At 39.8% G+C, this 12,055-nt stretch overlaps 1 protein-coding gene across 1 annotated transcript in view; it reads right to left on the reverse strand.

Moving 5' to 3' along the window:
- Window positions 1-5,313: 5,313 nt before the first annotated feature.
- LOC137498890 (chymotrypsin-1-like) overlaps window positions 5,314-12,055 on the reverse strand; it is a 164,101-nt gene continuing 157,359 nt past the window's right edge. Inside the window, exon 7 of the mRNA XM_068226608.1 lies at window positions 5,314-5,533. Coding sequence (XP_068082709.1) covers window positions 5,378-5,533 — 156 coding nt within the window. The 3' untranslated portion in view covers window positions 5,314-5,377. The remainder of the gene's footprint in view (window positions 5,534-12,055) is intronic.

The following is a 12,055-nucleotide window of genomic DNA, read 5'->3' on the forward strand; positions in this document are numbered from 1 at the left end:
GGTGTTGCATTTGCTCTGTCAGTCAGTGTATTATTGAAGGTATTTGTTTGATCCGACATTTCATAACTATTACAAATGATAAAGGAAATACGCGATGCATAAAAACTACTATAATTATCGAGAATTATAATTCTCTGGGCTTGTCACTCATGTCGCACATCATATAACGAATCCGAGTATAAATGTTGAGAAATTTATTCAAGTCATGGGCTGTTCTTTGCGTCAAGGGGCTTAAAATGAGTTTTGTCTCGTCCTTGTACGACAAATTCGATTTCGCCTATATCAGCCTATTATTTTAATATTTTTATATCTCCCCCCCGTCGCCCTCCCTCGAAATGTTTTGAAAATGAAATGCAGCCCATGTTACTCACTGGCAAAGTAGCTTTCTATAGGTGAAGTCATTTTTAAAATCGGTTCAGTATTTTTTGAATCTATCCGTTACAAACAAATATACACATTTTTCCTCTTCATAATATTAAGTATAGAAGTATAAATTACATCCATACACATACGGTTGACGTCAGGAAGGGCATCTAGCCGTAAAACAGGGTCAAATCCACATGTGCTACGCACTTCGCACCCGCAACCCCACAGGTGTGGGTAAAGCTATAGAAGAAGAAGATACCCATTTTAAAAATTCACCCGCTTTCTTTTCACCCCCTTAAGTGGCTTTTCCAAGAAAGTGTGTTCATTTTTAAAAGAGATTCCAAGTACCAGTTTTAAAGTCTGTAATTCATTTTTTGAGTTATATGTATCCTGACATAAATAATTCAACTCCTTTCTCACTTCTTTTCACACCCGTCCCCTTTAAGTGGATTTTCTGAAAACGAATGTTTGTGTTCTTTCATTTTTAAAGGGGATTCCAAATATCAATTTACATGTCTGTAACATGTTAAATTTTTGTGATTTATCTATGTAATTAAAGTTGAAGGGGGTCCGCTGTCTGTAATTTCGTTTGTTTTTGCAATTTTTCAGATATTTATCCATTTTGGGTCAACTAAAGACAGAATCGGTGGTTTTTACTTTTCGTGTCTGTTTGTCTGTTTGTCTGTCTGTCTGTCTGTTTGTCTGTTCCACCATCACGTCGAAACGGCTGGGTAGATCTCAACCAAACTTCATATTTAGAGCATACGCATCCAGGGGTAGGTTTCGATATGCATATCATTTTAAAATTTTTGAATAGACAGGGGTTTATGGGGAAACCAGGACGGTTTTCCTCCATTTTCTCTTATACTATTGATTTTCTGTAAACTCCGTGGATCGTACGTGAAACGTCTCTTTAAATTCGTGGTTGTTTCTTGGGTAGAAGGCAAGAGAGGCGTCAATCGGCCTATCTGCGAGATTTTGGCGGAATATTGTTTGAGGTTATAACCGCCCTCGAATAGCTTCTTATTTGTTTACTAAGAATCACTGCGCCTAAATTTCTCCTCTGTTACCGCTTTATTACATCCATAACTCACGCCAGCATAATTTATTGAGGAACATTTGATTTTCCAATACATTCACTTGGGATTTACATATTTGTCGTTATACAGCTCCTCAGTTATAATCCATTTTCTATTAATTTCAACTTTCTTAACTGTATTAGTTTTTCCTTAATTATTCCGTATGTACGCGAGTGCTAGAATCTACTGGATATATTTCCACCAAACTTCATATTTAGAATCCACCTGTCCTTCGGTAGGTCTTAGGGCAAATATTGTTTCTAAATCCCTGAACTAACTGGGGATTTATACGAAACCGAAACCATGATTTTGCACTCCCACAAAATATACACAACCAAACTTAATGGAAATCTACCTGCCTTAAGGGAAATTAATTTCTAAACCTTTTTTCGCATGTGCATCATTTCCATACGAGGATTCATAAGGGAGATATTACTAACGGACCGTTTTTCGGTACAAGTCCCATCGGACTTAACTCAAGAGTGGGTGCGTGTAAATCGTATTCCTTACAACTTGAAAACTACAGAAGATATTCGAACCAAACTTTATATTTAGCATCCACCAGTCCAAAGGTAGGTTTAAAGGTCTATAACATTCATGTTTCCGGAATGGACTGGTGGTTTATGGGGATCCGAAATGGTGATTCTTCCAAAATATATACAGTACAAGACCAACCTGACTGGAAATCGACCAAACATGATGGAATTCCATCTCTAAAACTTCTTTTCATGAGCATTTTTTCGTCAGGAGGATTAATAAGGGAGATATTATGAAAGGTCTGTTTTGCAGGTTAAGGCCAGCGGACATAGCCCAAAAGGTGTTGTACGTGGAGCAGATTCCTTATCTATCTATATAAATAAAATCGTAACGACTGTGTGCCTGTACATTGACTATTTTGGCGAAAGTTTTGCGCAGCTGCCCGTTTAAGCGGTAATAATGGCCAATTGCATATTTTTTTGGTTTAGTTTCCTGAAAGTCCTAATTTTTACCCTCCTCGCCAAAAATCTAGATTACGGCATAATCTGCCAGACGAAAAAGAAAATGGAAATTTGACAAAATTGTACGTTTTAGCCTGTAACGGACGGAAAACTACCAAGATCTTTAAATCTTTCCCTTTTTATCCCCGAAGAATATCGAAATATGGAGGCAATTTTAATGATGGTGCAGACCTTCGGAAATTCCTATCACGTAACGGATTGCACAATCTCCGTTCAATTTGGAATGATCTACAACCTTGGTCTTATGACCTTTCTGTCGTATCTGTATCCCTTTTACGTTTGATTTTTCTCTGCTAATCGATGTTAAGTAAATTTGGACTTTTCACATGCGTAATTCATATTTTCAATCATTTATAGGGAATATAGAATCACCAAACTTTTCACGAAAATGGGCCCACCCAGTAGCCATATGTGAGCCAAATGCTATGTATGTAGCTGTCACATAATTATCCGAAAAGTAATGCAATGTGAGATAATCTTACAAGAACTTTACCCTGTTCAACGTTTCTAACTCAATCTGACCCAAGCATAGATGAGATATCATAGGACCAGCCATTTAGGGCAGTAAATCCAGCGTCTTATGGTACAATGCTTTGTCGATATGACGTACGTTTAGCAGCAGTTATCTGTAAATGAAGGTCTGCAATATTGTAAACAAGTATATACTTTCGTATGTCGATCTATATATATTCACTGATGTAGATTTGTAGCGACCGAGAAAGGGTGTGTCTGCTTTGACTGGCAGTAGGAACGGGGTCCTTCTCCAACTCCTGTGTAACGGGCATTACTAAGGAAGGCCTACCATTGTAATGAATAATTCACTTCTCGATTTGACTTGCAGAAGGCAAGGGAGCATGCAGTTTTGTTTAAAACTCCCCTACCCGATTGTGTTTGGCAGTAGGCAATGGTGCTCGCAATTATAAACAAATGTCCTCATCTAAAATGTGACTGGCATTAGGCATAGTGGCCTGCTATTTTGATGGAACTCACCATCTTGGTGTGACTGGCAGTAAGCTAGCTGGCAGTAGGATAAGGGGCCTGACATTATAATGATAACTGCACAACTCAATTTCGACTGATAGTAGGGTAGTTGCCTGCCATTATAATAAAAACTCCTCAACTGTTATGTGTGTGGAAGTAGGAAAGGGGGCTGCCATTGTAACGAAAACTCCCCGAATCGATTGTGAGCGCGCAGTAGGCAATGGGGCCTGCAATGATAATGTAAACTTCCCAACTCGATTGTGAATGGCAGTAGGCATGTGAGCCTGCCGTTATCATCACAAATCCGTAACAAAGACTTTACATTGGAAACAGCGTATGGGGACCTCCCCATGTTGTTTCTCGGATAACGCTAAGAGATATGCGATTTTAAAACAATCTAATTTACTGCATATACAGTATTTACTTCGATATTCGAATACAATTTAGAATACCGTAGCGAAGCACGGGTACATTTGCTAGTTGTAGATAATTTCGCTGCTGTAGAATCCTAGAGCTGACGTTGCCATGGTTACGGCAGTTCATTACTTTATCGGATTCCTAGAGGAGGCGTAGTGTGGTGCCAATATCTCTGTAACGGTTGGTTTTAGGGCCTTAAAACATGGTTTTCGGGCCCGTAGAGCTTACCGAGTTTTGATTTTTGCGTCAAGAGGATTAAATTGAGCTTTGTCTCGTCCTTATACGACAAATTCGATATTTTGCCTATATTAGCCTATTATTTTTATATCCCCCCCCGTGCCCCCCACCTCGAATTGTTTTGAAAATAAAATCTAGCCCATGTTACTCACTTGCAATGTAGCTTTCTATAGGTGAAGTAATTTTTAAAATCGGTTCAGTAGTTTTTGAGTCTATTCGTTACAAACAAACAAACAAACAAACAAACAAACAAACAAACAAACAAACAAACAAACAAACAAACAAACAAATGTTTCCTCTTTATAATATTAGTATAGATAGCTTTAGACTATATTAATTATCTTTGTTCCTCAATATAGTACTAATGGCTAGTGACCTATCACCCTATCTCTGGGATTATCTTGTGTCTCTCCTTTTAAATAGTATAAGTTGTTACCTAGAGTCTTCACTTCTGGTCTGGCTTCCAACCACATCGCAAGAGAGTACTAACGTTAATTTTGGATTGTTAACTACGGAACTATTTTAATTAAAATTAATACTTTGAAGTATCTGAATGTATGCTCCATAATGTGGCAATTTATGGGCACATCACAATTAATCAGACCTTTCAAAGTAGTAATTGATAATATACATATTGTCGCAAGAGCGGCTCCACCACAGGTTTGTGCATCGTAACTGGATTAATCGTAACAAGCCTGTGTAGTAGCAGAATTAAAGCAAAAAATATCACTGGTGAACAATCCGGCAATGAAGTGCATTTCGTATAATCACCCTAGATTGCAAAAAACATCATCGAGGATGTACAATGCAACGATAAATTTCCAATAAGACCTGCATTTTATATTACGGTGCACAATGAGAAGGGCCAACTGTTCGACTTGTGGGCGTGGACCCAAAAATATCGCTATGTTTATGATTCTAAGATACCTTTAAGGAGTTTACAGGTGCAAAAACCGTAATTCAGTAGCAATATATCAAAAAATGGGGAAGAAATTGGTCCCAACATATATAACGTTTCATGCTGTATGGACACTAGAGATGTTAGATCATCTTTTCATTTTACACATACTGGGTCTTTTACTTCAGTAGAAAACTACCCTTAATAGACGGTGAAGTTGAACAAATTGTTGTATCCTGGCTTGAGATGCATGATTCTGATTACCTCTCAAATTTAAAAAAAGAAAAAAAAAAGAAAGAAAAGGATGGGGTCTGTGGAAAAAATGTACACCTCCAGGTTATTTCGAAATTATTTTATTTTCAGGTGGTTGCATTTACAACAATTGCTGTACGTTATTTCCTCTATTCAGTTTTCATTTTAAGATCTATCCACGATCGGTAGCTGGATACTTTGGTGTATGCAATCTTTGAAATTCGTTTGAAACAAAAAGTCGGAAAAAGGCCGTGTAGTTCACCCACCACCTTTCCGTCGACGAATAGTGGACTGCCGGAATCCCCCTATTATGAAAAGACAAAATCAACATTGACAAGACATATTTTGATATACTGTATAAAAGTAATAGAATTATCATCTACACGCGCGGCATTTGATTTAATCGAGTACAAAGCCTTTTTAACCTGATTTTCTGTGACACTGTGAAATGTGAATGGTGGATTCGCTGGAGGGGAGGGCGGTGAGTCGGTGCAGTTAACTGGGGTAGGTTGAATATTTATTCTACTAGAGTAATCGTTCAGTTCGTCAAGTAGAATGTCAGGAGTTGTCTGGCTCTGTTGATGTTTTCCTATTCCCAGAGCTCTAAATTGGTCCCATGCGCGACTGGAATTAAAGTTCTTAGCTAAATTCCGGAAATATGCACATTTTTAAAAATTTCTGATTAACTGCTTTGTGCGATTTCTTAAGATGCGGTAAGATTTGAAGTCTGTGTAATCTAAGGTTTGTTTAAAATGTCGAAATAACGAGTCACGGTAGGCCATCATTCTCTTGGTTTCAGCATCTAGCCATGGAGAAGGGCGAGAAACCTTTATTCGACGTGTATGTGTGTGTTTCTTTGCCGCATTAATCGTATAAAATGTCACATCTTTATAGCTTATCACATGACCATTATTATAATAAAATTACCGTATTTATATTCTGGCTTGGGGACTTGATGTTTGTCCCAACATTTTCCTCTTCATATTCAGACAACATACTACACTACCAAGCACCAAAGAAACGCACAAAAGTGATTACTTCGCTCCATATATGGTTGGCGTCGGGAAGAGCATCCGGCCGTAAAACAGGGCCAAATTCACATGTGCGACACAGTTCGCACCCGTGACCCCACAGATGTAGGAAAAACGGAAGAAGAAGAAGAAGAAGAAGAAGATGAAGATGATGATGATGATGATGATGATGATGATTACTATTAGCTTCCGGAATCCGCATGAATCCACCACTCTTACTTGGATCCAAGGACACTCACTTCCTTTTTAGGTATTCTATACCACCTAAACTCTGGAAGTTTGGTCACCTATCAAAATAAATGCCCCCCCCCCCAAACTGAAATCCTGGCTACGCTACTGGGGAAGTGACTCACCACTGTTTAGCGATTGCGTACCTGTGCTGGTTATGAGGAAGTGTTTGCTTAATGCGTGAATGGTTTTACATTTGTAAACTGTTAACCTGACTAGTGTTGGTCTGTGGGATGCTGGGCAGTGATTTGGATTATTTCCTCTGCGTCACCTTCTTTGGGCAATGTTTTTTGTTGTGTGGTACTGTCGATTGGTGTCAGAGATGGTTACGTGCTTGCTTCGTTCATAGCTTTGTGTCTTCACAGCATTCCGCCTTCGTTATCAATTGTATTCTAATCTGTTTCAAACAACCTTGGTGCCCTACTCTTAATTATTCTCATTATCTTTATGTTGAGGATACATACTGAAAAGGAGTCTACCACTAGTTTCATCCGCTTAATAATTTTCCGGTGTGGTATTAGATTAGCCTAACCTGTCATTCTTAAAATTCTGATTCTGTGATTTATTCAACGTAAATTGTAGTTGAGGTGTCATGGCATGTTTTATTAATGTGCACCCTGGGAATTAATTCTGCACACTGCGCACTGCTGTAATCTTCTAAAAATTCATATCCTCTTTATGTACTGTATTGTCCCGTTTGTGTTGTAGATCGCTTAGGTGTGTCGGAAGTGAGCCTATTCCACTTGATGGTGTTATTTTATGTAGTGTAAGAAATAATTCATAACATGAGAAGTTTATCTTCTTTTGACTCTTATGTTTGGTTTGGTGTTCCTCTGCCTGTGATAGTGTGTTACGTTTCCGTGGATGTGATGTAGGTTGAGTTGGGTGACTTATGGCATGACGTCGAGGATGGTAATTGTCATTTGACCATCGTGATCTGACGCATGGACCTGGTGTATATGGTTGTAGGTTGTTTACGGTTGGTTTGTTTAATGACACTTTAGTGGGTGGTTAATCACCTTTGTAATTAAACCTCTGTGTCTAGTGGAGATGGCAATTATTTGTTTGGTATGAATCTGCAACACATGTGGAATAATAATATGGTCTTGGTGAATGTAATTGGTGTTTACCTGCATAACCTGTTGCCCTGATATCACCATTAATTTAATATATGATACTGTAAAGCTAATTTTGAAGTTAACCTACCAGTATACGCTGTTTTTCTTGGTGGAATTTCTAAATATCTGTTGATATTGCTCATTTTATACCGTACCGTTCAGTGTTTTTGATGGATAAGTATGGGATTATTTGGCGATTTCCGGTCGGTACTAAAGTCATCCTGCTAATCGATTATTGGGTCTTTTAATGGAGTTACCTCCTTCTTCCGTATGTTGTTGAGCGTTTTCGATCGAGCTACCCCGTAATCAGCCATCTATATTCGATTTGCCTCGTTTCTGTGCGATTGGATAGGTACCTGTTTGCTGGGATGCGGCAGTGAGAATCTGCGGATGTCACCTATTTTTATACCGAGTTTGACCGAAGTCCTTCATGGACAACTGGTAGTATATGGAGTAGTGTCGTTGGTCTTTGGTTTTCCTGCTGGCCACATAATTTGAGGTATTTCATAACCTTTCTCTAAATTTACGAGGATTGGGGCAAACGTTATGGCAACTACTTTTATCTGGTAGATATGTGAACGGATCACAAACGTATATGTGTCGTACGAAGGTTCTGTAGGCATAGTGCATATGCAGAACAACAGATGGCTCTGTGATATGTGGTAGAAGCGCAGCGAGGGCTATGAAATCTCTCAGTTTCTGAGTGTCGTGTGAGATGGACGTAACCCGTGTTGAGCAGCGCGCTAACGTCAAAATAGCCATTCTCCGAGGGAGAAAGGCGATGGAATGTTATAGTGAATTAGTGGAAGTCTTTGGGAATAATGCATTACCATACCGTACAGTAGCACGGTGGGTAGGAAAGTTTCATCAAGTACGTGTGTCAACCAGTGATGAGCAACGTTCGAGAAAATCTGTCACTGTGTGGACCGACGTGGCACGTGCCGTCATCGAGCAGCGTCTGGATGAAGACAGACGATGGGCGCTACTGGAGTTAGAGAGGGCAAGTGGCATCGAGAAACGCACCGTCCACAGGATATTGTGTAATGAGCTGCAACTGCGCAAAATCGCATCGCGGTGGGTACCGCTTGCTCTGACGGAAGTTCAAAGGTGGGTGCGCTATGCAATATGCTCCGACCACCTTGCACACTGGCAAGAGGACGGCTATCAATTCTTGTCACGAATAATTGCCGTTGATGAATTTTGGGCCAGGGCATACGAACCAGAACTGAAACATCAGTCCACGGAGTGGCTACATGCTGGATCACCAAGGAGGCAGAAGGTCTGTCAGAATCCTTCCCCACTCAAATTGATGGTGATCGTCGCGTATGACGTCAGGGGTGTCATTGTTTGCCTTTTTGTTCCAGATGGCAGGACAGTGACCGCACAGTACTTCAGGGACTTCCTGCTGCGACAGGTACGACGTGGCGTTCGGGATAAACGTCTGGATCTTATGGACAGTGCAATAATCCTGCACGACAATGCAAAATCACATAAAGCATAGTGTGTAGAGCAGCTACTGCGACGTTGGGGATGGGAAGAATTTGAGCATCCACCGTAGTCTCCCGACATTTCGCCCTGTGACTTTGATCTCATTCGAAATATTAAGGAACTACTACGTGGTAGGCGATTTGCAACACAAGAGGATATTGTTAATACTGTGCGCCAACAGGTGACCCGATTCACACACGGTGCGGCAAATGCTGAGGCAGATGGTATTCAGCACCTCCCACATCTTTGGCAGCGTGTGGTGTTAGTCCCAGGGGACTACATTGAGAGTCTTTAGTACCAGGTTTGTCATGTCAACTTTATGTGTACTGTGTTGTCATTCTTTTGCACCGGGAAGGCCATATTGCCATGTATACTATCGTAATAAATTAGTGTGTTACGATATTTCAGTGCTATTCACAGTCCACACATGTAGTTAACACGGCCTTTCGTCTGTTTATGTCACATTTTCCAATCGGACTGGTATCTTCAAGAAAAAAATTAGTTGCCATGGATTTTGCCCCATCCCACGTAACTGAGTATACCATTTTGGAATGAAAATATTAAATACTTCGGTGAAGCTGGTTGGTAGTATGACTTCAGAAATGAGTACCCTCCTGTGCTTTCTTCTCAAAACTATTCCTATTCCATACCGCCCTTTGTGTTAAAGATGTATTTATCATGAATCAATTGCTTTTCATTCTTCAGTTATTCATTGCTTGGTGTTACTTGATGGATAGGTTGTTGATGACAGACTAATCGCGTCCCCACCATCTAAAACTACTAGAGGTCTCCAACTGATTCACTCAAAGTTATCCTTGCGTTAGAGAATCGTTATCCTTAACCCAAGGGTTTAGTAATATTCTTCATCATTTTCATTTTGTGTATTGTTAATTTGTTGGTGTGATTGTTTTTGATCTTTACTCTTGTCCGCTAGATTATGTGAGGTCATGTACATGAGATGTTGAACCAGACTAAGTTGAGAATTTATTAAATGAATTTTGTTGTGTATTTGAGAAGATTTGGAAAATTGATAAGCTCATTGATTTGTGATACTTGGAGGTACAGGTGAAAAAGCGACAATCAAGATAGGGGGAGAAATTATTGAACAGGTGAATAAGTATCTTTGAAGTATTGTGACTGAAGACCCTCACTCTATAACAGGCATAAAAGCTAGAATTGCCTTAGCCAAGGAAAGCTTCAACAAGAAAAGTATGTTTTGTAGCCCGCTAGAGAAAGAGCTCCGGAAGAGACTTGAAAAGGTGTTAAGTATGGAGTATAGCTCTATAAGGCACTAAAAAATGGACATTAAGGCAGGAAGAATAGAGAAGAATAGAGGCATTTGAGATGTGGATTTGGCGAAGAATTGAAGGAGAAAGTGGGATGATATAAATATCAAATTAGGAAGTTCTGAAGAGAGTGGGAGACATGAGGAGCATGCTGATCGTAATCCAACATAGGAAGAAAAATTGGATGGACATAATCTAAGACACAACACTTCACTACGAGTAGCGATTGAAGGGATGATAAAAGGAAAACAAGGAACGGGAAGGAGACGATATAAGTTATTAGACTGCACTAGAAAAAGAAAGGAAGATTATGCAGAAGTGAAGAAAAGTACACAAGATTGAGAGATATGGAGATCACAGCCATGAATGGACCTGCCGGATGGCAGAACAACCTATGATGATGAATTTTTCCCGAAGAAGTAGCTTGTTTTTCTTTAACTAGCTTTTACAGATTTCATACCGTACCAGAATATCCTCATTTGATGGACATTGGGTAATACCCTCTCCACTTGAGGTATGTCCTGTTGGTCACTTCTTTTTTGCTGCGTTAAGGGTGGTCTGTACATTTTGGTGCTGCAGTTAGTGTGCTTTTTATGACTACGCTAGCCTGGTGCAGTTAGTGGTAGCAGCGCGTGGTTTTTATTTTGAGTACGGACTGCTCATAACTACCCGAAGATTTACCGCATCCTTCTTTAGTTTTAGTGTTCCTGGTACGGTATTGAATTGGTGGGGAGTTAAAAGAGAGAGAAGAGACGCGAAAACCGTGTAAAATAACATTGTGAAAAGGAGTTCATATAACTCGATTCGAGTTATCAAACCAGCTGGTAATGTTGCTATGTATTCTGCCTCCCAGCCTTGCTGTTTTCTGGTGCCCTTTAATCATCCTCTCTTGTAACATGTAAAATTGGTGAGCCATTGCATGTCATGTATTATATTTTGTTGAAATTATTGAACAACTCATAGTCGAGAACAGATCAGTTGGCTTGGGGCTATCGGTGTGCCACTACTCGCAGCGTGTTTTGAATAATTCGTGTTGTTAAACTGATTTGTGAATTAATTTTCAACCATAGTGTACGGACTGCAATATAAAAGAGTCAATTAATTTGTTTTCATTAAGTTTTTAAATTTATTTTTCATTTTATATGTGAAGTTCCTCTGCTAAACTTTATTATGATTGTTGGCCTAAGATCTGGGAATATTGTGTAACGTTATTTTCCTTGGCGTAACTGTACTGGTTCTCAGGCTTGTTATTATTTCCTTTCTGGCATTATGATTCAGTAGTGTGCACGATAACTACGCTTATTTACCTTGGGTAATATTTCCTATTGCATTGAAACTGCATGTAAACATTATGAAAACCTTAACCTAGCTTTTGGCGAGGCACTACGTCTGTACCAGGACGGTATTGCAACAGGCGGCACCCGGCTGCTACGATGTTCCGCCGTGTTGAAAGACGCTTAAGGGCAAAAGGAGTAATTTCCAACCAGCCACGAGTCTGCGATAGGCCAGTTACATCAGGTGAAACAGAAGAAGCCGTCCTGGAGGCAGCTCGTAATAATCCACACATCAGTACAAGGGCGAATGCATGGCAGGTGAACGCCAGCCGTCTGGCGAATACTGCATGAACAAAACTTTCACCCATACCATCTTGAGCTGCACCAAGAGCTCCATGGGCG

This window comes from Anabrus simplex, chromosome 3, assembly GCF_040414725.1.
Source record: "Anabrus simplex isolate iqAnaSimp1 chromosome 3, ASM4041472v1, whole genome shotgun sequence".
Lineage (NCBI taxonomy): Eukaryota > Metazoa > Arthropoda > Insecta > Orthoptera > Tettigoniidae > Anabrus > Anabrus simplex.